At 40.8% G+C, this 26,444-nt stretch overlaps 1 protein-coding gene across 7 annotated transcripts in view; it reads left to right on the top strand.

Moving 5' to 3' along the window:
• Positions 1 to 403: 403 nt before the first annotated feature.
• Positions 404 to 26,444, top strand: part of FBXL4 (F-box and leucine rich repeat protein 4) — a 69,885-nt gene continuing 43,844 nt past the window's right edge. Inside the window, exons 1-5 of one of the 7 annotated variants that reach the window (XM_075046651.1) lie at positions 404 to 513; positions 6,282 to 6,453; positions 7,255 to 7,844; positions 16,614 to 16,959; positions 24,975 to 25,219. In XM_075046651.1, coding sequence (XP_074902752.1) covers positions 7,336 to 7,844; positions 16,614 to 16,959; positions 24,975 to 25,219 — 1,100 coding nt within the window. In that variant the 5' untranslated portion in view covers positions 404 to 513; positions 6,282 to 6,453; positions 7,255 to 7,335. Of the gene's footprint in view, positions 514 to 815; positions 833 to 1,050; positions 6,454 to 7,254; positions 7,845 to 16,613; positions 16,960 to 24,974; positions 25,220 to 26,444 lie in introns of those variants that run through there. The other 6 variants (XM_075046649.1, XM_075046652.1, XM_075046654.1 and 3 more) reach the window with 6 other exon arrangements.

Here is a 26,444-nt window from a genome sequence, read left to right as displayed (position 1 = left end):
CTGGGGCTAGGGCGAGACCTACGAGCCGCCGGTCACGAATCTTGGGGAGAAACCAGGCCGGGGCTTGCCACGGGCAGGCGGGCTACCAGAGGGCGGCTGACGGCGCCCGCCCCACCGCGGCCTTCCGCGGCTGCAGCCGTAAACCGGCACACACCGGGGCGGGGCGGGCTCGAGTCACAGGCGGTAGCCAAACAATGACCCTCCACCGCCTCTTCGCTTGAGTTTGCGACTGAAAGAAAGGCAGGACCGACGGGACGGGACGGGCCGGGCCGAGGGCTCCTCTCCTCAGGGCCCGCCGCGCGCGCCCCGCCGGCAACGGCCGCCCCGCCCCGAGGCGCGGGCACGCGCAGCCCGCCGCCCCGCCCCCGCGGCGGCCCGCCGCCGCGCCTCTTCCTCCGTCGCCCCGCCCCCGCCGCCGTGCGGGGCTTCCGGCGGCCCGTGGCGTGGCGTGGCGTGGCGTGGAGTGGCGGCGGCGGCGGCGCGCGGCCCGAGCTGCTCCGCCCTCCGGACGGGGTAGGGTGGCGGCTCCGCTCGGGCGGGGGAGGGGAGGGAGGGGCGGGCGGGGGAGCCGCGCTGCCTACCGGGGCCCCTCCCCCCGGGACGCAGCCTCGGGGAGGGGGTCGCCTCGGTGAGGGCGGCAGGTGCCGGGTGCCTTCCTCCTCCTCCTCCTCCTCCGCGCCCCCCCCCCCCGGCCCGGTCAGCCCATCCGGGAGACAGCCCGGCGTGGCGGGTGCCGGTGTGCGCGGGCTCCCGGCCGGCGGAGGAGGGGAGCGGGCCGCAGGGCCGGCGCCCCGGCGGTGGTCGGCGGGGCCGGGCTGCTGCCCGCGCGTCGGTGAGGGCGCCCGGAGAGCAGTGGCGGCACCGGGCCGTCCCGCCTGCCGCGGGGTGGGGGTGCCCCGGCGGTGCCCGTGGGCCCCGGCGAGACCCCGGCCCGGGGAAGGTCCCCGTCGGCAAAGAGCGCGGGTGCCCGGGGCTGGATGACGGGGAGGATGGCGGGGGGCGGCGGGGCGGGAACGGCCCCGGGAGCAGGGCAGGGCTGCGGGCCGGTCGGGGCAGGGGCCTGCGCGGGGGGCGCCGGGCTCTGCCCCGGGGCGACCGGCTGCGCGCTCCCCGGTGCGTTGCAGGACGGGACTGCCCGGAGAGGTGGTAGGGCACTGCCGAGGGGAGAGGGCACCGCGAATGCTCTCGGGTCGCTCATCCAAAGTAGCGTTGAACGGGGACGCGCCTTCCTCTCGTCTCGTTTCGGCCCGAGGAGGAGGGTTTCGGCGCCGCTGAAGGGCGGTTGGCCGAGGTGAGGTGGGGTAACGCCGGTGTCGTCAGGCTTTGTGCAGAACGAGTCGTTTTTAAAAAGGGGCTACCTGACGATTTACCTGCATCGAGAAACAGTTTCTGTTGCGTGTCAAGACAACCTCCGGAAGGCAGGGTGGTCACTTCCAGCATGTGGTGGGTGCCCAAGGAGTGTTTGTCCCCGTTACGCTGCGATGCTAAACCACGCAGTGAGTTCTGGTCCTAGCGGGAAGGAGCAGGCAACCAGTGAAGTAATCTGAAGTTGCTGGATTTTGCACGTTTTGATGTCCACGATGGCAACACAAGCAAGATTTAAATACATAGAATTGTCATAACATTCCAGTTTTTTTCAGGCTGTAAGTTGCAAATGTGTAAAATGGCTGTGTCTTTAGTGCCAGCGCACATCACAGGAAGAAACATAGCAAGCGGGGCCCGAGTTTAAAGTATGCTGTAAGAGCTTATTAATTTTTAATTAATATCAGCTTCCAGTTTCAACAAGTTGAGTGTAGATGTTGGTGTAATCCTAGGTAATTAACAGTGAGAGATGCTAACCTGTGGTAAAAATACTCCGTTTTAGCCTGTAATGTAAGGACCCAGTATTCCCTCAGTGCATTAACGTGCAAAGATAATTAAGAGATTTCCCGTTTACCATCTTTTATCTAAGACACATGTATTAAATTGCATTAATCTTTCTTCAGAGATAATATAATCTATTGTTTTTGCCATTTATACGTTCTTTGTAATTTGTCAATGTTGCGTTTCTTTTATAGTCAAATGAAAGGAAACTCTGCACAGTACTCCCAAGTGTGAGATTAGCGAAGCTGGTGTAAAGAGGAGTTATTACCTCTCTGGCTTTAAAAATCAAACCTGGTGTAGACATGACTTCTACATACAGCATTTGCTCTCTTGAAATAGTACGAACTCTCGTCTAACACGTGCGTTGCCAGGGACAGCTCAGGGATGAAATATGCCATCTTTTGTTTTTTTCTGTGTCTAATATCCGTTGTTATGTTTTTACACACATCCTTCACTTTGCAGTCCCTCCAAATCCCCAGTATTTTTCTGTATTTCCCACCTTTTCTCAGCAGTCTGGTTGGTGGATAACTCCGTAACTATGTCTTGTTTCTGCTCTCATGGGATGAAATTGTGAATACTGGGGAGCTGCATTTGCAAAAACAACTAAAATGAATAGGTACAATAATCATTCGCGGGATGGTTTGCTTGGAAGCTGGAAAATAGATTTGTGTACATAAACTCCCTGTAAAAAGAGGCAAAATAGACTGAAGGGATGTAGTGCTTTTGAATGCTTTAGTTTAATTAGTGCCTGTTCCCATGAAATCTGTACAGAAACCATAAGACCTTTTCCTTTATCAAGGTTTGTTGTGTTTGAAAGAAGGAGATAGTGAATTACAGTCTTAGAAGGCCTTCTGTTTGTATAGCACGAAGGGAATAAAGGTTAATCGTAATGGAAAAGGGAATTTGCCCATATAATTGGAATAGTTGTCAGTTAAATAATGATCTGAATGGGAGAGGTTGTAAATAATATGATGGGCTCTAACATATTTTGAATGGAGGTAGCATCTGTCTCCCCTAGGAAGGGTTTATTCCAGGTCTAGTCCAAGCTGGCTCTCTGGAGTCCTGTCTGTCTTGTAACACTGGAGGTAACATTTCCATGGCCCTTTGAGCTGGTCCGACCTGGGGCTCTTGCAGTCTGACAGCCCCCCTGAGCCAGCGCTGACCTCGTGTCAACAGGCAGCCGCTTGGTTCGGGGAGATGAACGGACTGAAAAGTACGCTTGCAAGAACGGCTGGCGTCGGGCTGGACGAGCCCCGGGGCTCGCCTGGCTCCCCAGCAGTGCCGGCTGGAGCGGCGGCCCTGGAGCAGGGAGGGACGGGTCTGCGTGGGGCAGGGGACGGGAGCGCAGAGCTCAGGCAGCCCCGAGAGGGGCCGAGGACGGGATCCGGTCTGGAGGTGCAAAATGGGCATGTAGGCGTGGGACAGCACCTCACAACCTCACTGTACCTTCATAGTGTGTTGCTTTTTGTTTCTGACCAAACCCTTAACGCTCTCTGTGCTAGTCTGTGGTGGCTGTTGAAGGTCCTGGTATTTAATAGCGCCATTTCAGTCCATTTAATGGTATCTTGAAAAAAAAAATTATGACATGAAAGAAACCAAATAAAAGAAGTAGAAGGCTGCTGCTTGGGAGGAGGATAATAAGATATATTTAAAAGAAACCTTTATTAAGCTTCAGTTTAGCATAACTGTACCTGTACAAAAGAAAATGAACAATATACAACAGGCCAAAGATGCTGCCAGAGATTGGAAGGTACGGTTGCGTAGGCCAGAATGCAGATCTCTTAAAAATAATCAAGCAGTTTGGGGGACGGGGGCAGTTTTTCACATAAACTTTGCATGTACATGAACTGCTTTGCTCCAGAGCTGTTTATCTTGATGCTTTGCATAGGCCTGAGTCTGCATTTTTATCCTTTTTTTTTTTTTTTCCAAAGTTAAATCCCTTTAATTGGAAATCGGCTTGACCTGTGGTGGTTGCTGAAGAAATCTCTCTATATCATCCGGCCCTACTGATCTGTATTTAATGTAATTCTTTCACTAGCTTATTATCCTTCAACCTCCTGAGCAATTTTTCATTGGTCTTTTAACTCTGCACAATTCTTAATGCTTCTTTTATAATGCCAAAAGAAGAGTTCCTATTTGTATTGTAGTCCTGATGCTTGTTTATCCTTCTTTTATAATAGTTTTCTCTTTCCTCTTACTTGTGAGAAACTACTGAATCCTGTGTTGCTTTTAACTCTTTAGAAGTAATTTACCTTCACTTGTATTGTTTAGACTAACACATTTTTATGAAAGCTGTATGCTCTTCCCTGTTTCTTCCTACTTACTTTTGAGCCGGTTGGCCAATGTCAGCCAAAATTGACAATGTTGCATCAGTGTCAAAGATATCAAATTTTTACCGGTTTTATGAAAATCATCAATTTGGTAGAGAGGGAATGACCCAAATTAATGGTTCTGCTAATGGAGAATCTGCAGCATGATTTCAAGTTATCTGCTCCGTTAGACGTGACTTAAACTGGGCAGCTAGTTGACGTACAGCTCTGAACCAGCCGGCGGTTCTGCTTCTCTCTGGCAAGCTGATAGGGAGCACAGCTGGGTTTGACAGCGCTGCTGTAAGAGCTCCGGGACGTGGCCAGAGGAAGCCTGGAGTTTGCAGCACTGACGTGAAGTTGTGTAGGATGTGTATATGAGAGAAGTGATTCGTACCTGATCTTGAAGTACCCCAGGCTGAATGATTCTTGAAATTGAGCTCTGTAAAACCGTAATTGCCATGGAGCAGCCTTCAAACCATGCTAGTCAGTGAAATTTTGAGTTAGAAGCTGGTGTATGTGCTCGTCTACCTACACGATTCCAGGGCTTGACAGCAGTAAGTTTGTTGAAGTTTAATGTCTGTTGGCATATTATGTAAATAGATATTTACTTTTAAGAGGGAAAAATCCAGAAGGAGAATGTATTTGTAATCTTCACTTACATCTTACAGCAGCTCCTCACTGAAAAGATAAAATAACAATTTTCAGTTTGGAGTTGTGGGGTTTTTTGTTTGGTTGGTTTTTGGGTGGTTTTTTTTAAGGAGGGAAGGTTGGGGTTTGTGCTGCTTTTTTCCCAGTGCTTTTTCTAAAAGGTGGTTGAACAGGATGTTTGGGGGAAATGTGACATTGTTGGGTTTTGGCATTCCAGGAGAGCTTGAAGTGGATCCAGCATATTGTCTTATGCATTCCCTTCTGCACTGAATGTCAGGAGTAATTCATGTTGTTGACAGCTATGTCAACATGTGAAACTGAATGAAGGACAGGAACTAAACAAAAAGCTAATAATAGAAGAGGAAGAAAGTGAGAAGTGAACACTTCGTTGGTAAACTTTCTTGCTGTCACGAGTAAGAGGGTCAAATAGTGCAGCCTGTCCTTATCTGTTACCACAAGCGCCTTCTTGTTGGCAACGTTCAAGAGCTGTTTGTACATCTATGTGCGTTTTGTGAGCATGGGAAAGAAGCAATTCACCCAAGAAACACGCACAGTGGATTTATGTAGAGGCATACAAAAATCACTTTGATTCATCGCCATTTGTCTAATTATTTACCCTACTTTAACCTTATGCTTCCAAAAACTCTATTAAGTATGGTCTCACTTGTACCGATTGCAAGCATTAAATATGTGGTTTGTCTACCAGGCAATATGAGGCATTACATTAGTTGTTTTTTGATGCGTCTTCTGCGGCGGAAGAGTCACTTCTGTTGGTTCAGTGATTACCACAGTATGTATCCTGTGATAAACTATCTGGCAACTCCAGTACAGGCTGTTGAAGAAACATTTATTGTATTTTGAGACATGCATAGTCATCCCTGTTTTGGCCTCTAACAGGTTGTGGGCTTTACTCCTTATTCTTCCCTTGTGAAGCTGATGAACAAGTTAATTGGAAGGCCAGCTTGTGAGAAACAGTTTGTGGTACTGGAGGATGTGAATTCTGGAGTGCTGTGTTACTGCCCAAGTGTGTTGTGTACTGCTAGCGGAAATCGGAGAATACGTCTCACATTTCGTTGTGTGTTGGTAAATCTAACAGTTTATATCACGCAGGTATGGAGCGGCTGCTAAATATGGGACAAGCATATGTAAGAGGATCTTTATTAGTAGAGAATATGATACAGCCCTTCTGTGTCCTGAAGACAACATTCAGCTATCAGTATTTCTTCACCATTGTAAATAGAAAATTTTAGTAAAGAGGTTTACCTTTAATTTGGCTCTTTCTAATTGTTAAACCTGTTTGTTTTACTTGTGATTTGGTGTAGGCTGTGTAAAACACATCAGTATCCTTAACTATTAGTATGTTTTGTGCTGATTTTTTTAGGTGGCCTGGCAGTACACAGATCTGGTACATTTTATGTTTATGTGAATTGTTACATAAATGAAAATATTTTCTCTTATCAGAAGTAAAATGCTTTCTATGGAGACTTCTGCTTCTGATGCCAGGACTCTCTTGAAAACTTACTTTGTTGCTTGGCTTAAAGGAAGATGATGTCATTAATGAATTCTGAGCATCCTTCAGGAGGCTGGTGACCCTTCTATCATTGGTGAATGCTGTCATGGACAACTTCAAAGGGTAAAGATGGTATTTTTGTGAGTCTATTTCACACTAGTGTTCTGATATAGGAAACGTGGGTTAAGTTTTTTGTTTAGATTAACTGCCCAAAGTTTACTCTTTTCACTCTTAGAACCATTCACAAATTATGGAAACAAATTAGAGGAAACAGTTTGCTGGAGTAGCTGTCCAACTTTCTGTATGAGCTGTCTTTGAAGGGTGTGTTTACTCTCTAGATTGTAATATAGATATACTTGAGCTAGCTTTAAACTAATTTGGGTCTGGGAGCAGTCTTACTGCAAAATAGAAGCAGTGAAGTAACTTAGGTTTTGTTGAGCTGTATACTGCTGCAGCCTGACTAGGCACCTGAGTACTTTGTTTAAAAGTCAGTTTTAGTTAAAGTATTTCAAAACTATACTACGCATAATTTTAGCTGTACCTTCACATACTCTTCTACAGTTGTTTACTGCAAGGGATAGGTTTCATTTCATACTTGATTTCATTTCCCTAAATCAGTGCAAGATCTTCTTCTCTTAATAAATCCCTGAAAATAAATAATGCTTAATTTAACCATTAGTCTTTTTTGTTGCTCTAGGGCTAGTTTTGGCTAATGTTTGTTCATAGTCTTCTCTTTTTTTAAACACGGTAAATGGGAAGCCACACTTAGTAGCCTCCAACTAAATAATTGTCTTAAAATAAAATGTAATAGTTTATTAATATTTTAGTAGCAGTACTTTGTTTAAGAGGATATTTGAAAGAGTACGGTTTTCTTTCTAAGAATGTTTCGTCTGCTCACTGTGTTTATTCATTCTGTTTCATCAGCTCTTTTCCAAAACACCACAAGCAGTTAGTGCACCTTACGAAGGACTCCTGACCTTTCTCATCTTCCTAAGTCATACGTAGATGTCACCAGTGTTTCCCATGTTAACAGTTCTGAGCATGTTTTACTATATGTGCCTTCGGCGCCGAGCTAGGACAGCGACGAGAGGAGAAATGAACAGCCGGAGGGCTATTGAATCAAACACCCGAGCCTTACCAATCAACGTTGAAATAGTTCAGTATGCCAAAGAAGTGTTGGATTTCAGCTCTCACTATGGTAGTGAAAACAGCATGTCCTATACCATGTGGAACCTAGCAGGTATTCCAAATGTGTACCCTAGTTCTGGTGACTTTACTCAGACGGCCGTCTTTCGAACTTACGGGACCTGGTGGGATCGCTGCCCTAGCGCTCGGCTGCCCTTCACGAGGACGCCACCCACCTTCTGTAGCCAGGACTATGTGGAACTTGCTTATGAGGAACCAGTTTATCCCACTGCAGTGCACATTCTGGAAACGTATCATCCGGGAGCTGTGGTCAGGATTTTGGCATGCTCTGCAAATCCTTACTCACAAAATCCACCAGCTGAAGTAAGGTAATTTTTTCTTCTTCTCCTTTATGCTTTCCTGTAAGATGTTAAATGCTACAAATAATGTGGTTTAGAGAACTTCCTAGTATTTCTCTGCTTTGTATCTGACCCACTAACGTTTTCTTTATTTCTGCGTGTTTTTAAAACTGTGGTGACATGTTCTTATAGCAACTTCAGAGCTGTGGATTTTTTTGGTAGGAATTAATGCAGATCCTAATATCAGATTTGATTTGTGTAATGGTAGCTTTTGTGTTGGAATTTTTATAAGCAGTAATTACTATATATGTACAAAAATCACTTTTGAAACGGCAGTTCCGAGTTCTCTTTCTCCAATAAGAAAAGCAAATTGTGTAGAAGAGGCTGAGGATTCATGGTTGCTGTGTCATCCTGCTTCAAGTTGCCATAAACTCCTTTTTCTCTCTGCATGCTTTAGGCTCTATGTATAGTACAATCAGGCTCTATAACTATTCATATGGAAATGAGGCCAAAACCAGAAGCACAGAACAGTCGGACAAAAGATGATGCCATTTGTCTGATCTTTATTTTTGGTCTGATCAAAGGGTGTGAGCCGCGCTTCATTTTTACACTAGCTTCATAGACTAAAAGAAGCAGATTTGATCCTGTTGGTTTTCCTTATAGTAGGAACTCCTGATGAAATTCCAGTTGGGGGGGGGCAGGAAGATGGGGACCTGGGGAATGGTAAGATAGTAAAAAAACCACTGTGTATGAGGTGTGGAGCTCTTAGTGAGGAGGTGAGGAAAGAGAAATGGAAGGAGAAAGGGAACAGGTAAAAGCACATAGTGGGGAAAAAATTGGGAAAAGCTATCAGTATATGCAATCAAAGTATTCCGTATACATCAAGAAGAGATGAAATTATACCAAACTCATAAAGGAAAGGAGAACCAACAGAAGAAAGACTTAACAAAATGTATCCTGTAGAAAATGATATGCCAACAAATACTGTATTCCTTTAAAATGCACACTTTGGTGGTATAAGTTTAGGTTTTGGTTCTTAAAACAATACACTTTAGTTTTGTGTAAAGACCAAGAAGTGTTGAGGGAAAGCTCTAGAAATGTTAACTGAAGGACCTATTTAATAAGGTGCACTAAAAAAAGAGAAAATTGTTCAGAGAGATAAAAAAAGATGGAAGTGAAAAGGCTAGTATAAAATTTACTGGCATGTGCTTTATGACTTCTCTTGGGGTGTGGTCAGAGTGAGAGCTCAGACTTTCCCTTCTTCATAAGAAAGGACGAAGTTTCTGTAGGACCCTGCTTTTGATGTGTAGGCAGGAGAGTGTCTTCTGTTCTGCCTACCTAGGTTAACAGCATTTTTGGTTAGAAGAAGATTGTCTCAGGGAGCCTCAGAACTAGTTGTCAGTGCTGCATCTTCAGTACTTGCCAGTCTTTATGCTAGAGAAGTGTTAGAGGGACTTTTTTTTTTCTTTTTTTCTTTTGGCTTACCTTTCCTCAGCAGGACTTGTCTGTTCAGAGCTGCACATTTGGTTTGTCTCCTCCTTTCTTCTGAAAGAGACAAACATGTCTTATGCATCGTGTCTTGAAGGCAAGATGAAGGGACGCTTTCTCTACATGAGGTATGCAGTATTTTTTCTCTGTTCATTTGCTCACCTTTATGAGGGGAGTATGAAGAGTTGCAAGAACACGGTCTCTTTTCTGCTTCAGTTCTTGGTCCCTTGTTTTCATGTCCAAAAATTGTCTGAGATGTCTACTAAGAATTATTTTTTCAAAGGTGGAATGCTGCTGGTAATCTCAGTGTTTAACTGATGTTTTGGACTTGAAGAACTGCCATACTATTTTCTTCTGTTAAAAAAGGCCATGTCCTAGTTACTTGAAAGGCACCTAGAACCTTGTTCTCCGCTTCTGAATGTTTTGATACTCAATTTTAAATCACCTTATTACCTAAAAACCTTAAAGTGCTGCTTTGTTTTATCTGCGGACTCTGGATCTGTTTCTTTCTGAACACCAGCGTAGAAAGGGTAGGCCATTAGAAAGGTTCCTTTTCACCAGTTCTTACTTTGATATAAAAAGAAGGCCAAATTAATGGTGGAGTCAAAACTGTTGAGAGGAAAAAGTCTGTTGAGACTTGTTTAAATGCTGTGTAGTGGATTATACTAGTCCATCTGAGTAATCTTTTTTTCTGTTTGTTTAGTATTTAAAACATTAGCTCATCCAAGACTTTGGTGTGTGCAAAAGCTTCTAACCTACAAGAGGCTCTGTAAGGACTTGGTGTACTGCAGTCCTTGCTCAAGAGCATTTTATATATTCTTGTAGAAAAATGGCAATAGTCCACATAGTTGGCCAGTGTGTTGCTCTGTTGCTCACTTTATGCTTCAGTTGCATGGAAGAAAGACTTATGCAGGTTTTCAGAAAAAGGTCTTTAGTCATGTTGCTCTGTTGCTGGTGGATTGAATACTGCTATCAGTTACAGCTTTGTAGGACACTGTCTCAGATCAGCTTTTTTCAGAGTCTTTTTAGAGGTGGGATCAGGTCTTCATGGAATGGGAATAAGCATTTATTTTTCAGAATGTAATGTAATTGTTCCTAAATAGCTCAAATGTTTAAAACGTGACAGTTAATTTGAAGTTTTTTCCTTATGGTTTAACCAGCTTCCAGGAATTTGAGGATTCTCTGTCCTTTCATGTCTTTTGCTACTTTAAACACAGAAGAAATTACATCACTCTCCTGCACATAAAACAGTTTTTAAAAATCCTAAGTGTCAGAGAAACTACTGTCTTTACACATGGAGACCTTTTGTGCTTTTCTTTAGTGCCACTCGCACCTTCACTGGTGAGAATTTCTTAAACTATACTAACATGTGCTAGTATCCATGTACAGATTTGTTACATGAATTATCTGAGTGCAGAAAGTCCGAGCAAAAATTAATAATCTGGGATTAAAGGAATATTATAGCATATAGTCTCAGTTTTTATGTGGTGAAGAAATCCCTCCCTTTTTTGTATTGTGTTGTGCTTACACTAGTGTAGCCTTGAGATTTTGCACTGTGGTGCACGTTCTGTGTACGCAGGGTTTGGGGACACCGACGAGTCCCTCTTCGGCCAGTGGAAGAGGCAGAGCTCCGCACAGACGTGATGGGGACACCGCACCTGATAGCGGCGCGGCTGAACCCAACCAAGAGAATTTTCTTTGTTTCTCGTAGTGTATTGGGTTGATGGATAAGATGTAGCTAGCTTCTGTGATGAGGAAAATGTTTTCTTTCTGGTCTCTTTCCTCCTTATTTACCCGGAAGGCTTACTCTTGGCGATTCCCTAATGGCTTCTTCGGTGTCAGCCCTTTTGAAACATTTCAATACTCCTAATAGTTAGCTGCTGTCACAGAAAAGTTTGTGTATGTTTAAATGGGAGCTTTCAAGTCAGAAATAATTTTTTCAGAAGTTTTCCAACTTCTTCCTTTTACAAAAATAACTTTGCTTTTTAAATTTGGAATATAAAAGAAAAAGTTGGTCCCTGTTCTTCTGTCGGGGTCTTTTTTTAACTTAATTTGACAGTTTCTCTTATCTCATGTACGTTATAGTGACACCACATATTCATGTGCTTTTATAAAAGCTCAAAACCAGAGATTCCTAACTAGTCTGGGATGTATGGCAGTGCTTGGGGTGATGTTTCATAGCATATGTCCTTACTGCTGTGCAATGATTGCTTCTGTAGTAGACTGGAGATTGTTTTATGATTATTTTTTTTTTCTTGTTTTCCACAGATAAAGGGTAACACTGATTAGGTTGTTTCTCACGGGTGAGATACCATGATCATTTGACTGGCTAGGAGCAGTTCCATTCTGCCTTGTGTGTTCCCGCTATTTATTTCTATTTAATTTCATTTCTTTCATGTCATTTAGAATTTTGCTAGATGCTCTTTTGAGCAAAATTCCGAGTTTGATTTGTAGATTAACAGTTTGGCTCAGTATTTCCTAGCTTAGCTGTGTTTGTTCCATGTGAGGTTCCTTTCTGTTTCTGAAGGTCTTGAAACCTGTAGAGGCAGAAGCTGCTGCAACCAGAGGAGCAGGCTAAGGAAGATGGACAAAGTAAAAGGCTCCCTTTCCTTCCATTAGGAAGTTCATTGTATTTACGCAATACAGTGCTAATCCAATGTTGCAGATTTGTTTGCTGGCACCCAGGATAGGGACCAAAATGTTTGATGAAAAAAAAATGCTCCCTTCTGATAAAGGAATTCAAACTAGAAAGGCAGTGTACTGAACGAATATCCTCTCTTGCTTGTAGAGAGTGGCATTCAGATGGTTCTTTCGTTCTCCCTTTTGTTCCCTGTGATTCTCAGCTGAAGGCACCCAAAGCACTGCTGATACCATCAACACATTCGAGTGTGATAAGGGACCTTCAGGGCTGTATCTCACCCATGTGTAACACGCAACTTAAGTTCTAGCCACTTGTGTCCTTACTTATAACTTGTTTTGACATCATCAGGGAAACAGCCTTTTCTTGTCCAGATGACTGTCATAGAAGAGTGAATTCTGGGTTCATGGGACACCGTCATTTTTGAGAAAACCATAAAAAAAAAAAGCTCATGTGGACAGGGCAGTTATTTCAAATATCTTTTGCTATTGTAAATGCCCTGAGCATTCTTGGAGTCCTGTCTGCTCACTCTGGTATTTCAGAATTCAACTCTCAAAGTGGAAGTGAACATCTGCTGCATGTTCCCCCATAAGTAATTAGATTGCTGTGAACCCTGCTTATCACCTTTATCTGAATGGTTCTAAAATTGTTCTCGTATCTTCCTTTTATATTTATGAACTGACAGCTGTGGTCAGGGGTGCACTGTCCAGGTTGTGTTAAACCTAGTGTGCTGGAGCATCCCTGGCATGGTAAGAGACAGGAAACATTTACTTGTAGGTAGCCTACAGATTATTTACAGAGTACTTGCTTGGATAAGAGCAAATGGGATGCATTATAATCACGTCATGATTATAATTGTTGCAGAAGTTGTAATTTCAACAAAGGTGTGGTCATATTAGTCTCTGAGTTTCCTTATGTTCTCCTTGTTGGTCTATCTGAAACGTTCCCTTCTTTTGGCTTTTAACACAGCTATAAGTTTCTTGGGACAGGGCATTTATTTTTTGTGCTTGAATTGCACATAGTGCTTTATTCACTTTCTACACCAATCTCAATTTTACAGTGCAAGAAATCTCAGCAGATTGCAGACAAAATTTAATCTTGTCTTGCCAGAGAGAAATCTGATTACTTTTCCTAGGAACCACTTTTCCAAAGAATCTTTATTGTTATATATTTTCTTCAGAAGTATCCAGGTCTACTCAGGTGTTACCTTAACCATTAAAAAGCTTTCCAACAACATTAGGTCAACAAAAAATTAAACAAGCATTAAATATGTGCTCTCATTTGACACAAAACTTGCAAGTATGTTTCTCAGCCTAAAAATCACTAGACTGTATTTTTCTTCATGGTGAGGAAGGGAGCATGGGAATTTATTTTTTTTTTTTTTACCACATAAGTGTATGGAGTCTTTAGGATCAGAAATTTTAGCAGAACAAGTTCCTGGCTATCTTTGTGAGATAGAGAGAAATCTAATGGAAAAACTGAGTCCATTAAAGCTGAATGGAAAAACTTCACTTAAAGTCCTCATTTTCTTCAATCACTAGAGAATGAATATGGGTGTTACTGCCTCTCATTCAGGCTTTGCATGGCAGTGTAAAGATTGAGGCTTTCTAGCACATTGCTGGTGAAACCTTCTTATCAAAGCACTCTCATTACAATGTCTTTGATCAGCTGTTACTGTATTATCTGCAAGACCTGAGGACAGAAAATGTCCTACCTTCAGTCATTTGATTCTGCTTGATTTTTTGAGAGCTACCTAATTAACTCAAAGGGGAGACAGGGGGAGGAAAATTCCTTCAACTTCTTTACAGGTATTTGTTGGGATTCAGTTTCTCTTTGTTTTGGGTTAAGTATTTTATCAAACATCTTAAGCTTGGAACAAATGCAGACAACCTTATTGGGGAAGCTGATTTTGGTACACACTCTCAAACCAGGACTGACTGTCAAAATGCCTTTCTTCTGATGGATTTTGAAATGGATGACCATAACAAAAAAAATGCTCCAGAGCAGAAGAAATGCAGTTCTTACTGAAGCCTCTTGGAAATTTAGACTTTTTTGGTCCATTTCCAACTGTGGAGTCTTCACTCCCATTCAGATTACATGTAGCCCGTAAATGTCAAAGTGCTGATCCTAGATTAAGAGGCTGCTTCCAATAGTAGTAATGGGTGTATTAAGAGTACGCCTACACTCAGGAAGAGTTTGCCAGCCCTGACTCGGAGCAATGCTATGGCCTGTTCTTGTGTGCGGTGCCACCAAGGCAAAGAACATCAAATCAACCTGACAGACTTGAGGTTTTCCAGTTAAACCAATAGCTAACTCCTTTAAAGTTATATTAGTGGGCTGTTGATGAAAACAGTATGATAAGGACAGTGGGAGACATTCACCAGTGCTCTTGTTCATCAGCACTTGGTATGTAATGTGGAATTTCGCAAGACTGTAAAGTCATGCTGCATGTCCTTCCTTTTCTCTAGTTTATTACAAAGACTGGAAACTAGAGACACTGCTTGCTGAAGGAGGTTATTGCTCTGCAGTTTGATGAACCTAGACCTCCAGATGCATTGTTTTTTTCCAGAGCTCTGCTACTGCTAGATAATCCTCTCTCCAGGGCACCAAAGGAGAAGTCAATAACTGAGACACGTTCTGTTAAAAGTTGATGGTCCAGTGTGTGCTAAATTAGTGAAAAAATAGCCTTGAGTTTCCCTAAGGATAGTTTGAGTGGGTATATCAAAGTGTCTAAGCAAAATGTCAGATGGTGATCTGGATGTGTTCAAGAAAGGTCATGTGCATTGCCAACATTAAGTATTTGCTTAGGGAATCGACCTATGTGAGAGGGCGTGACAGTGGGACTACATCTCTTACTTTTTGCCATGAGTCGACATTCATTTCCTAAATGAATGAAATCTTCTCTTAGTAATAAGTGTCTCTTAACAAAACCTGTTAACTTTAGAGCAGAGTTGTCTGCCCTCCTATGTTGGTACTTTCTGATGTGCCATACATTCACCAGTCCTGCATGTTTGGTTTTAGTTCATGACTTTTTTTTTTCCTTTGACAGAAGACTTCTGCAGGCCTCCTGTTCAACTGTAAGGTATTTGTGGAGACTGGCGTGATGTAGGATAGGAAAATTTACCTGTGCATACCTGAAAATGTCCATTGTGAAATGGAAATTTCAGCCGATGTGGATTAATTTTCCTACCCTTGAAATAGTAGCAAATACCAAGCTTCTAAGCCTTATTTATACTGTGTGCTATGTTTTAATGAAAGTCCTTATATATTTTTTACTTTCTGTCATGACGAACAAAGTTTAAGCATTTGGTTCTGGAAAATAAAACGTTTGATTTTTTTATTTATTTTTTTTTAATTAATATTTTTCCCCTTTGTCTTCTGCAGTACATGTCAGTGTTGAGCAATACTTGTAAGTTCAGAATAGTGGTATCTGGTAGGGAAAGCCAAGATGCTGAAGTACTAGGGAGCAGATACAGCATTTCTAAGACCTGTGTGACAGGACAAGTAGCCTCAGAAATCCTTGAAGCTGGGACTAGGGTGATCGGAAACAGATGGAGTAGATGTGGAAGTGTCTGGGCTATGCACACAGGGTACAGAGATGGCTGTAAGCAAACTGTCAAAGGGAGTAGCAGCAGTGGCTGCTGGAGGCATCCTTCTTTAAGGAATTAACTAGACTTGAGGGAGGAAAAAGATGGACATCAGTGACTGAAGGACCTCTAAAATCCATTCACTGGATGAGGACCCATGCAGTTATAAAGAGCATGTTTCTGTTTTCAGGCCTTTAGGTAAGTCAGGGAGCACTGAAGACCTAAAAAATATAAGACTTGATTCTGCAGATTGCTCAATTGGCAGCAGGTTTTGCTGTCATTTACTGGAGGAGATTTGAGGGGTGTGTGTAAAAGTAAGGGTGTATGTATGGAAATTCTGTGCGTGCCTTGAACCTCCTTCTGTCACTGGACCAAAGAGGAGAAAACTTTTTAGTTTAGCGGTTTGGAAATTCTAATGTTTTTTGCAAAGGACCCTTTCAAAAACGACTTGGAAGATTGTATTTTCTTTGGTAATTTGACAGTGGATTACTTTTAAAAGCAATAATTTGCTTGCCTAGACAGGTAAAGTAAAGTTTAGATTTATTTTTTTTTAAATAATTTTCAATGCTGCAATTTGAACAGGTTTGATGCTAAAGAGTCTGAGCTGTGGGGTTTTTTTCTTTTTCATTTTTTTGTGAAAACCTTCTGTGGGAAATAAGAGGTGAGCTGACTGTATATTTATTTAGGTTACATGGCAAGACTATTCCCTGCATACTTACACTAACACACCATCGTTGTGAAGACATCTAATCCATTTGTTATGATTACCTTACCTGTGAGTTGTTAGAACAACTTGCATGTGTGTAACAGTACTCTAGCGCAAGTGCCTGACTATGAGTACACAGCTTGTTTTGTTCATTAGCAATGCAGAGAAAATATGCTAAGGTCATGAATTAGTGTGCCCTGTTAAATTAATCCTTAGGGTATTTATGAAATTTAGGGAAAACAATTTTCTTTGTCTTTTCAACCATGTTTCTCATTTGTTAAATACTTCTGACAGAGAAGCGCTCTTACTGTGTTCAGGAATTGCTTTATTAACTTTGACTTATCTGTATACTGTCTGTGTGTGCAATTTTTCTTTCACAGATGGGAAATCCTTTGGTCTGAGGCACCTACAAAGGTGAATGGTCCTCAGGCTCGGCAGTTCACACCTTGTATCAAACAGATAAACTTTCCCACAAACTTAATCCGACTAGAAGTGAACAGCTCTCTTCTGGACTATTACACTGAATTGGACGCAGTAGTACTACATGGTGTGAAGGAGAGACCTGTGCTTTCGCTTAAGGCTTCGATGATTGATATGAATGATATTGATGAAGATGAGGATGAAGAAAAATACGGCTGTGGAATGGACACCCTTAATAAGCAGTTCAGCGTTGTTACCCTCAGGGAATGGCCGACTAACGGATATTTTGATAAATTGCCTTATGAGGTAAGAAAAGCATGTTTATACTCAGTATATTTGTCTTGATCATTAAGGGTGCCAAGGTGCTTTATAGGGTACTGGTCAAGATTGTTGTTTTTTCCAGTTAGTTGCTTGCATTCTTTTGTGAATCTGTTGCAGCTATTGTATAGTTATGCCTGAATTATGTAAGTCTGTCTACTTCCATGGATGGATATTAGCAAGCCACTTTGCTGGTATTTGCATAGTTATTGCACTTTTATTTCTCAAGAATCTGTCTACTCACAGTGTTTACGCCAGTTATTCTAGCCTTGAATTTCTAGCTCTTGAACTTAGAAGCTTCTAACAGTTTTCCAGTAGTCTTAGTCCTCATGCTTGATGAAGAAGATAATATAAAAGAGATATGAAAAGAATGAATCAAGATCTGTAAGTGCAAATAGTTTGTAATAGGCTAAAAGCTTCTTTTCCTGTTATCTCTCTTAAAAAAACCCCAGAACTTTGTTCTTGAAACGACCATAATATTTTCATATTATTATGAAATAAGCCTCTTCCATCCAGCTAAGTTTTGAATCATGGTGGAGGTAAAAAGTGTTATAGCTTGACTTCTGTACACTGTCTTGTTTTGATGTTTGCACAGAAAACAGTTGTGAAGAAACTACTCCTTTCAGATTCCCTGGCAGTGGGGCAGTTGCAAGTGTGCTCAGAGTCAGTGTAGATAAACATTTTCTTTCCTGTAATTTCCAGTATGATGAGATTGTGAAGTATGATTGCTGAACATTGTGTGCAGGCCAGGAAATTCTCAGTGGGGTATAGCTGTTCGTGGAGGCTAGTACCCTAGTTAAAGTAAGAATTGAGAGATGAAATCATTGTCTTCACCTCTCCCAAAATAAACTGGGTTTGCACATAGTAGAAAGGAGCCTTTACTTGCCGGTCAGACCTCTGGTCTTGGGCAGAGACATGATTGTTCCTGCTCTTCACTGTACTGCAGTCTGGCAAAACAAGCGTTTGTTTACTGCGGTAAATCATCAAATGCTTGGAGTGCTTGTGGCTTGAATCGGAGTTGCTTTTGAAAGCAAAGGGAGGATGGTGAGAGATGCTGTCTCTGATTGCAGGGCACTTTCAGAAATACATGATCTGATCAAATAATATTTTGGTTTTGTTACATCCTTTGTCTCTAAGTACCCCAATTTGGCATGTGAAGGCCATGGTTGGGTGACTGTGTGCCCTAGTAACCTGCACAAGTTTGCTGTGCTTGTGAAGAGGAAGAGTGGGGAAGAGAATGTAACAACTCTCCCCATCTTTCCCCTGTGTATTTATCTTCTTTCTTAAGTCTTCTTCAGTTCTTGAGTTTGTTTTGTTTTTTTTGTTGTTGTTGCTGCAGTGGAATAATAAATGAGGTTACTAACTTCACCCTGAGTTAGCTCTAGTGGTGTTTTTTCCCCCAGAGTCCATATATTGTTTAATACACTGTCAGTGCTTGTGTATCAGTACTGAAGTAAAGAAAGTACTTGGCATATGCAAAGGTGCAGTTGATTCCAGAATATCTTAAAACATATAACTGTTTGAAAGTTTGCAAACGTGTTGGTTTTAGTCATTCAAAGGAATTGATTGTAGAGAAAACTTGATTTAAATCTAGGAGGTCTTGTTTGAAAAGGCTGGATAAATTGATTTGTAGTATAGTAGACTACCAGAGAGATTGATTAATCTCTCTTCTGTTCCATGTGACTATGCATATTCAGATTATAATTTAGGAAGTATTTGTGTAGTCCTGTTACTCCTATGAACTTCTACCTCCATGTACTTTATTGTGCTTTTCTGCTTTCCTGTTTGTGTACCAGCTTCCCTTTTTATCCATTTTTTAACAAGTTTGGTTTCATGAATATATTTATATCGTCTATCAATACCAAGCACATTCTTTTTCTCCTGCTTTGATATAAAGAAACTGAAAATAAGGGTGGAATATTTATCAGAAAACTACAGGAGACTATTTCTGGACTGGTTTTGTGACAGCAGAAATCCCAGTCCCCTACTTTCTTGGTCTAGCTGGAAGGTTTGGGTATCAGAACAACAAAAATGTTGCACTTTGTAGTATGACAGTTTTTTACCGCATCAGTTATGGGAACAGTACTCTGCATGCTGTCTTCAAGACTGACAAGTGTCAGATTTTTCTGGGAAGTGTTCGAACCTTGTAATGATAAAGTAAGGCAACTGCTGACTCCTTCTAGTTTTGATTGATACATTACATGAAAAATTGTATCTTTTTATGTGTTCATGTTTATTGTGAATGTGTAACTGTCCTAAGTCTTCATACATACGCCTGTTCCTTATCTGAGCTGTTTCAGGCTTTTCATACTACCCTCCGTAATTCACAAAATACACAAGCTGAATGGTCTTCTGTGCTAATCTTAAAGTAAGCAGCAGTTCCTCCAGCCTTTGTTTTGCCTTCGTTGTCTTTCTGAAACTTCCATAGACTATCCTTTCATAGACTGTGTTGTTCCTCAAAATGGCATTAGGAATGGCTTGCTGCAGTGTGAGCTCTAAAACCATTGTAAGAGTCTAGATTGCTCCTGCCAACAAAACAGAAAAATGCTCGACTCCTGGGGCACAGAATTCCTTAGAAGAAAGTGTGAAATCTTGGATGACCTAGGTGAGATAATTTTCCTTCCCTGCTCATGAATGGTGTTAACCAGCCCTTAGTAGCTGTTCTCTAGAATTACCTTAAAATTGAGGAAGGGTTTTCTAGGAGAGACTTCACGTCCTTGTCTTTCTTCCCAGTTATCTTTGATTAACTTGTGCTGGTTGTAAAGTGGAAGGAGTAAGGCCTTAGTCTTAGTTGGCTTTGCAGGAAGGCTTGAGACCTGAAGCCTGAACAAATTAAAAGCCTTTGAGAAAGGTGAAGAATACCTGCCACAGCATACCTGTTGTGAAGTTTGAGACTCACCAAGATGTGCCAGGTACCAAGAGCCTAACTTTTGTTCTCCAGAGAGGAGAGTCAGGAGAAATCCTGCATGCTGCAGTCCAAAAGATATTTTTTATATAAATTTTGATATAAAAAGATACCAATGACATCTTTGTCATTCCTTGAAGCCAAATTTTCCTAGAGCTGCCTACAAGATTTATGAGCTGTTCACGTCTACTGGGGAAGTGAATTTCACCGCTAAATGTGGATTTGGCACCTATGTTACAGGAAAATGGGTCTTGAATGCAAGATCTGCATCCCTTAGATGATACTTAGATGGAAGAGTCGGAGAAATAAGCAGGAGCATTTTTAAGTGTCACACACTTTTTTCCCTCAACAGTAAACTTCTTGGATCTTTCCAGAACAAATATTTGTAGGCTTTCAGATAATCTGCAAAATTTTATGCCTCGCTTTCTAAAGAGAAGCTCATGAGGGTCTTAGAAGCTCTCTTAACAGCTAATAACCATATGGCACAAGATTCTTCCCTTCAGTTAATGGCCAATATACTTCCAGTTGCTATAGCAGACTAGGCTGTGAGCAATGGCACGTGGAGAAGATCTCTCCAGCTTTAGTCCTCCTGGAGTCTCGATTATTTGATTGTGCAGTCTGTCAGTAAGATCCTTTTCTGTTCTTTGAATCAAGAAGGAGCTCAGAACCTTTACAGCCTTTCATTGCTGAGAGGGTCAGAGCCTATAGCCTGGTGATGTAAAGCCCTCTCTGACAAAGCATGTTATGGGAGTAGAATAAAGGAAAGAGAGACTTAAATTGTTCTGTTTTTGTGAAACAGTTGCAAGATCCACTTTTCATGTGTTCATGTGTACTATTAAATGTGTATGCATTTGCTGGTTCAAGCTATAGGATCATGCAACTAAGGACTGTGTTTTCTTAAACTATGTTGAGGAATGTCAAAAGCCCTAGAATACCATCTTCTCCTTCCTGCCTTCTCTCTTTGCCTTTGTCGTGGTTTAACCCCAGCCAGCAACTAAGCACCACGCAGCCGCTCACTCACTCCCCCCCCACCCAGTGGGATGGGGGAGAAGATCAGGAAAAGAAGAAAAACTTGTGGGTTGAGATAAGAACAGTTTAATAGAACAGAAAAGAAGAAGAAAATAATAATGATAATGATAACACTAATAAAATGACAACAGCAATAATAAAAGGATTGGAATGTACAAATGATGCGCAGTGCAATTGCTCACCACCCGCCAATCGACACCCAGCTGGTCCCCGAGCGGCGATCCCCTGCCCCCACTCCCCCCAGTTCCTAAACTAGATGTGACGTCCCATGGTATGGAATACACCGTTGGCCAGTTTGGGTCAGCTGCCCTGGCTGTGTCTTGGGCCAACTTCTTGTGCCCCTCCAGCCTTCTTGCTGGCTGGGCATGAGAAGCTGAAAAATCCTTGACTTTAGTCTGAACGCTACTGAGCACAACTGAAAATATCAGTGTGTTACCAACATTCTTCTCATATTGAACTCAAAACATAGCGCTGTATGTATTTTCATATTGGAGGGACTCACATTGAAGAACGAAAGAGGAAATGTGTAGAAAGTGCAGATATTCTAGGTTTGACCAGCATCCAAGCATTATTTTCTGACCAAATCAAGTTCTGCATTATTGTGCTCTACTCACAGAAAGCATTTTATTGGGTACAAATGGTTATTGCTTGCTGTTATTCAGCAAAAAAGCTTAAAAAAGCTGGAGAAACTTTTGGGTAGGTAAGTACTATTAGGAGCGACACTGTTGGTAAAGTTTTACCCCATGTATTGAAGAGTGTGGTGGAGATCCTGTCTGAGCTTATAAGTGAACTTTGCACGGGGTGAGATGTCTGGTTTTTTAAGTTGTTACATTTTTTAATTGGTAATTCAAAATATATGCATATATGTAAGATGCTGCAGTCAGGGACTATGATGATAAAACACACACGGATCAGGATCTATTTTCTGCTCAAACAGCACACAATGGATTTGTATACTGCTGTTTGATGAATTGTTGTGGAGAATCATGATTTGGAAACCTCCAGTTTTTGGAGGTTTTCACTGTAGTGGGTGTTGCTCTCACCACATCTCTAAAGCTGGCATGTGCCATGTTTGCCTTGGAAATGGGAGAGAAAGTACTTCTGTACTTTTTGTCCATCATAGCCTAAAAAGGTGATCAGTGTTGTATAAATTATATTATGTTTTCCTCTTTATACTCCTTTGTATTGTTTTTCCAATAATTTTTGGTTTTTCTTGATTGATTTAAAAGAAAGTGTAAACCAATAATGGTTGTCATAATTTTTCATAAATGCAGAGTAAAACCAGTTGTTTGCGAGAAACTGTGTTATGAAATTAGTTTTCAAAGCAGATACTCAATTCTGCAGCATTCTTCGAATCACTGTGAACACGGCGTAGCACAATACAGCACATCATGTCACATACTTATTATGGTATCAAACTGTGCTTTATGCTAGGTTACACATACAAAAAAAGCAAGTTTCTGACAGACATCAGACTCCAGACTAATGACGATTAATGGTTATTAGCCTGGAGGTTTGGAACCTGTTATCTTTGTTTAATCAAAAGCCAGAAGAAAAGTACCTCATATCTTCATGTCCTAGTAGTGACATTTTGTTGTATTTTTTCATTCTAGATATTATGAAGTAGCATAATTTCAGTAAAAAATAAAGAAGGATTATCTTTTCTGATTAAGACATTCATATAGTGAGATTTCATCTCAGGTGTGGAAAGATTGCAACATCCTGTATGTTATGAAATACTTATTGAAGTCATCAGTTGGTGTAAAGGGACATTGGCGAGGCATTTATAGTTTCATTCACCATTATCTTTACTGCTCAGAAGTTAAAAAATAACTTCTTTTTTCTATTGAATGAAATTTGTGTTACTTTGTTTTTATCAGACATTATTATGCCACATTAATTTTAGACATAAATTCAGCTAACTGTGCAGCCTTTATTGCTGACCTCTCTGCTCTGGAAAACTTATTAATAAGCATGGAAAAATCTGAGGGAAAAGACATTCATAAAATAGATATTTAGGTGGCTTACAGAGTGTGGAATATCTAAAGATTGCAAAATAGTCTGAAGCTGTCTTTCAGGATATTGAAAATTATTTAAAGTGAATTGATGGTCTTGGAAAAATAGGTATATGTTTAGGTATCTACTATTAGAATGACAAACAAAACTGTGTTAAGCAACTTTTAAGCTTAAGTATGGGTCTGAGCCAAGCAAAAATCAAGATATTAACTTGGGATTATATCTATGTTAGCTCCTAGTTATTTTACTTTCTTAGATACCAAAATGCCGACAACATAAATGTCAGTTGGGAGTGAACTTTGTTGGTTATAATATATTAACTGCAGTTATTATGTATGTGTATATATTTTATATATGTATTGCTGTCACATTGAAATGTCTATGCAGATCCTCTGCATCAAGCTGAGGTGAGAGTTCTGGGCACCTGCAGGGACAAAAAGCTTGGGCTGTGTTTAGGGGAAAGGAGGAGCGAGGAGAAGGGAAGAGGGAAGGCTTGAAATCAAGCTTGAGAGAAACTGGAGTATATGCAAACACTGTATTTTGGCACTGGAGTTGAAGTTAAATTTTTTGAAGAGTCGTAGATTGTGTTTGAAATCCAAATACTAAATCTGGAGCTGAGTAGGAAGTAACATTTTTCATTTTGCAGGAAGTTGGATTGTTTTCTTATTTCTTCTCTTCCAAAAATGAAGGGGGGAGGAGGGGAGGTGGAAGCTAGCTGCATAATAAACTGGTACTTTGGAAGTACAATCTGTTTGGATCTCACAAAAAGCTTCATTTTCATTATGTCAAGCCTTTTATTCTGATTTTTGGCGGTTTTGTCTTATGAATCATTATAAGACACTAAAATGAAATATAAGACATTAAGGTATTTTGAAAGGGCCACAGGACTCTCTTCAGTTTAAGCTGATTTGTGGGGTTTTGTTGTTTTTTTTTGTCTTGTTTTGTTTTTGGTTTTGGTTTTTTTTTCCATATACACTGATTCATTTCAGTGAGTTACTGTTTCCCACTCTGCTTGAGAACACTTAGTCAATTTTAGTTACATAACTTGAGTGCAGGTACTTACAGCTGTTAAAAACAGCCCTGGTAAAGTAAACATTGATTTTTTAGATTTCATTTTTCAAGTGTATTTTCTCTCAATTTCTAAGCTAAAGGAGACTTTTCTTTGTTGTCGAGCATTTTTGTTATTTCCTAAAGCAAGTATTTATGTGTCTGTGTGTGTTCATTTTCCTGTGGAAAGGAAAACAGACCATGATAGGAGATGGGATATTTTTTAATTTCTGAGTGTGAGATAAGTCATTACAAAAATATGTGTAGTGGTGCTAGTCAGAAGGACTGGTGATTATTCTGAAGCTGAGATGATTCAATCTGATAAAGGTAAAAAGGGGTTTTGCTTTTCCGATTTGACTCTGGCATAGAACAGAAGTGCTCTCAAAAGTATTACAGCAAGGAAGAGATTACTTTGTCAGAGAAGATGTGAATATGTTGAATTTTTTACCTAGTTGCATAGTCTGGCATGGATGGGAAAGGTTATAAGGTAGAAGACAAAACACCGATTTTTAAACCAGGGAGCAGAGGAGTAAATCTAAAATCAGTTCAAGGTGTGGGGAAACTGGGACGTAATATGTTTTCTTCCATGTACTCTGCAAATATGCTACCATCTTAAAAACCAAATCTAGAGAAGAAAGAGGATGCCAATTCAGTGTTCTGATCAATGGCAGTGCAGACATTATGAAGGGAAATATGTAAACATAGTGTTTACATATATATCACTGTTTAAATTAGCATGGGTAAAGAAACTTCTAATTTGAAAGCTTCCTGTCACTTTCATATGCTGATCTGTTTTTTCCTTTCTTGTTTAATATGTTGTCAAATTGAGAAGGCAGTGCAGTCCTATTTAATAGTTAATCAATGATTTATTTGCAAAGTTACTTTTAAGTAAAAGGACTTACTTTTCTTTGAAGTTAGAACATCTTTTCTTATTCTTTTGCAGTTTTCCCTTAACACTTCAAGTGCTATATGACCATCTGTGACTTTTTTTCTGTTTTTAATATAGCTCATCCAGTTGATTTTGAGTCACCTTACAGTACCAGACCTGTGTAGACTAGCGCAAACTTGTAAGCTGCTATATCAACATTGCTGTGATCCTCTACAGTACATTCATCTCAGTTTACAACCTTACTGGGCAAGGATTAATGACACATCTCTGGAATACCTACAGTCTCGCTGCACTCTCATCCAGTGGCTGAATTTATCTTGGACTGGAAACAGGGGAGCCATCTCTGTTTCTGGATTTAGCAGGTCAGTGCTAAATGTACAGAAGTATTTTGACAAGCTCTGTTTGCAGAGCTGCTGCACAGTAGTTTCACTAAGTATTTGGAACCTTTTTAAAAGACAAGAAATGTCTTTGATTTGCTATAGAGGGTGTGATTGTTATGATGTAGAAAAAAACAACAGCTAAAACAGTAAGAGATACTAGATATAGCAGCGGAAGTCCATTTCAATATGTAGAGTCTGCGTGTGCCAAACTGCCTGTGACTGAAAGGCTTCTTCCAGGGGGAGCAGTGTTTTGCTTTCTCCTGGGCTTCTAAAAGACTCCACTAGAACCAAGCTGTCAAAAGTCTGTCTCACGGAGAAAATGTTTGCGGTTGTTCTTTGTACAAATGAGTCATCAGTAGGACTGTATTAGAATGGCTGCAGTAATAAACTGATTACAGTGCATGCTTACAAGGTATGGGCCCTAAGTAATCACTGGAGTGCAATGTAAATGCAAATATTTTCATAAAAATGATTTAAAACATTAGCCCTGTTGGGAAACAGGGAGTTTGCATGTGCATCTTCCACTGAGCTGAAAATACGACTGTGCTGTAGGTCATTAAAATAGCAAATTCACAGGGATTCTTCTCTGTATAACAGCCGTGTTCTCTGCTTTCTTAACATATCATTTCTTGCTTCTTTGCTCGTTTGCATTAGTTAAACAGCATCTATCAATGCATTTCATTTAAGCAAAAAATTGCTGCTTCAACTAAGAGGTAATCAGCAATGGCAGGTGAAAGCAGAACTTGACTGATAAGAAACAGAAATGTTTAATATATCTCAAAAAAATTGTCTTAACTCTCATTTGTTTTCTGAATGAAAAGGTTAAATCAAGTATTCGAACATTTTCTTTCCTTTGGTGCCTGGGTGCCTTCCCTGGGGAATTAAAATAATTTAAAGAAATACTTTGTCAAGATGAGAATGTTGCTTCGTTTTTTCCTGACCTTCCAGTATAATCCAGGAGCCCTATGCTCTTTTGTGCTTGTTGGTAGAAAAAGGAGATAAACATCAGCTAGTTGTTGAATGGGGTACAAACATTTCTTCTAAATTTGGATTTCATACTGGGTACATTAGGCAGAGGATAAATATGCAAGCTTTAATTGAGAATTGAACTCTGAAATCATGAAGTGCTTGCTTTCTGATGCTTAGCTATTAAATCTGTCATTTAAAAACTTGAAAGTATGTGCATCTTTCATGATTTTTTTTTGAA

The sequence above is a fragment of the Buteo buteo genome, chromosome 15, assembly GCF_964188355.1.
Source record: "Buteo buteo chromosome 15, bButBut1.hap1.1, whole genome shotgun sequence".
NCBI classification, from domain to species: Eukaryota; Metazoa; Chordata; class Aves; order Accipitriformes; family Accipitridae; genus Buteo; species Buteo buteo.
The sequence above is the reverse complement of the archived record's forward strand: the minus strand, read 5'-3'. Positions and strand labels throughout refer to the sequence as shown.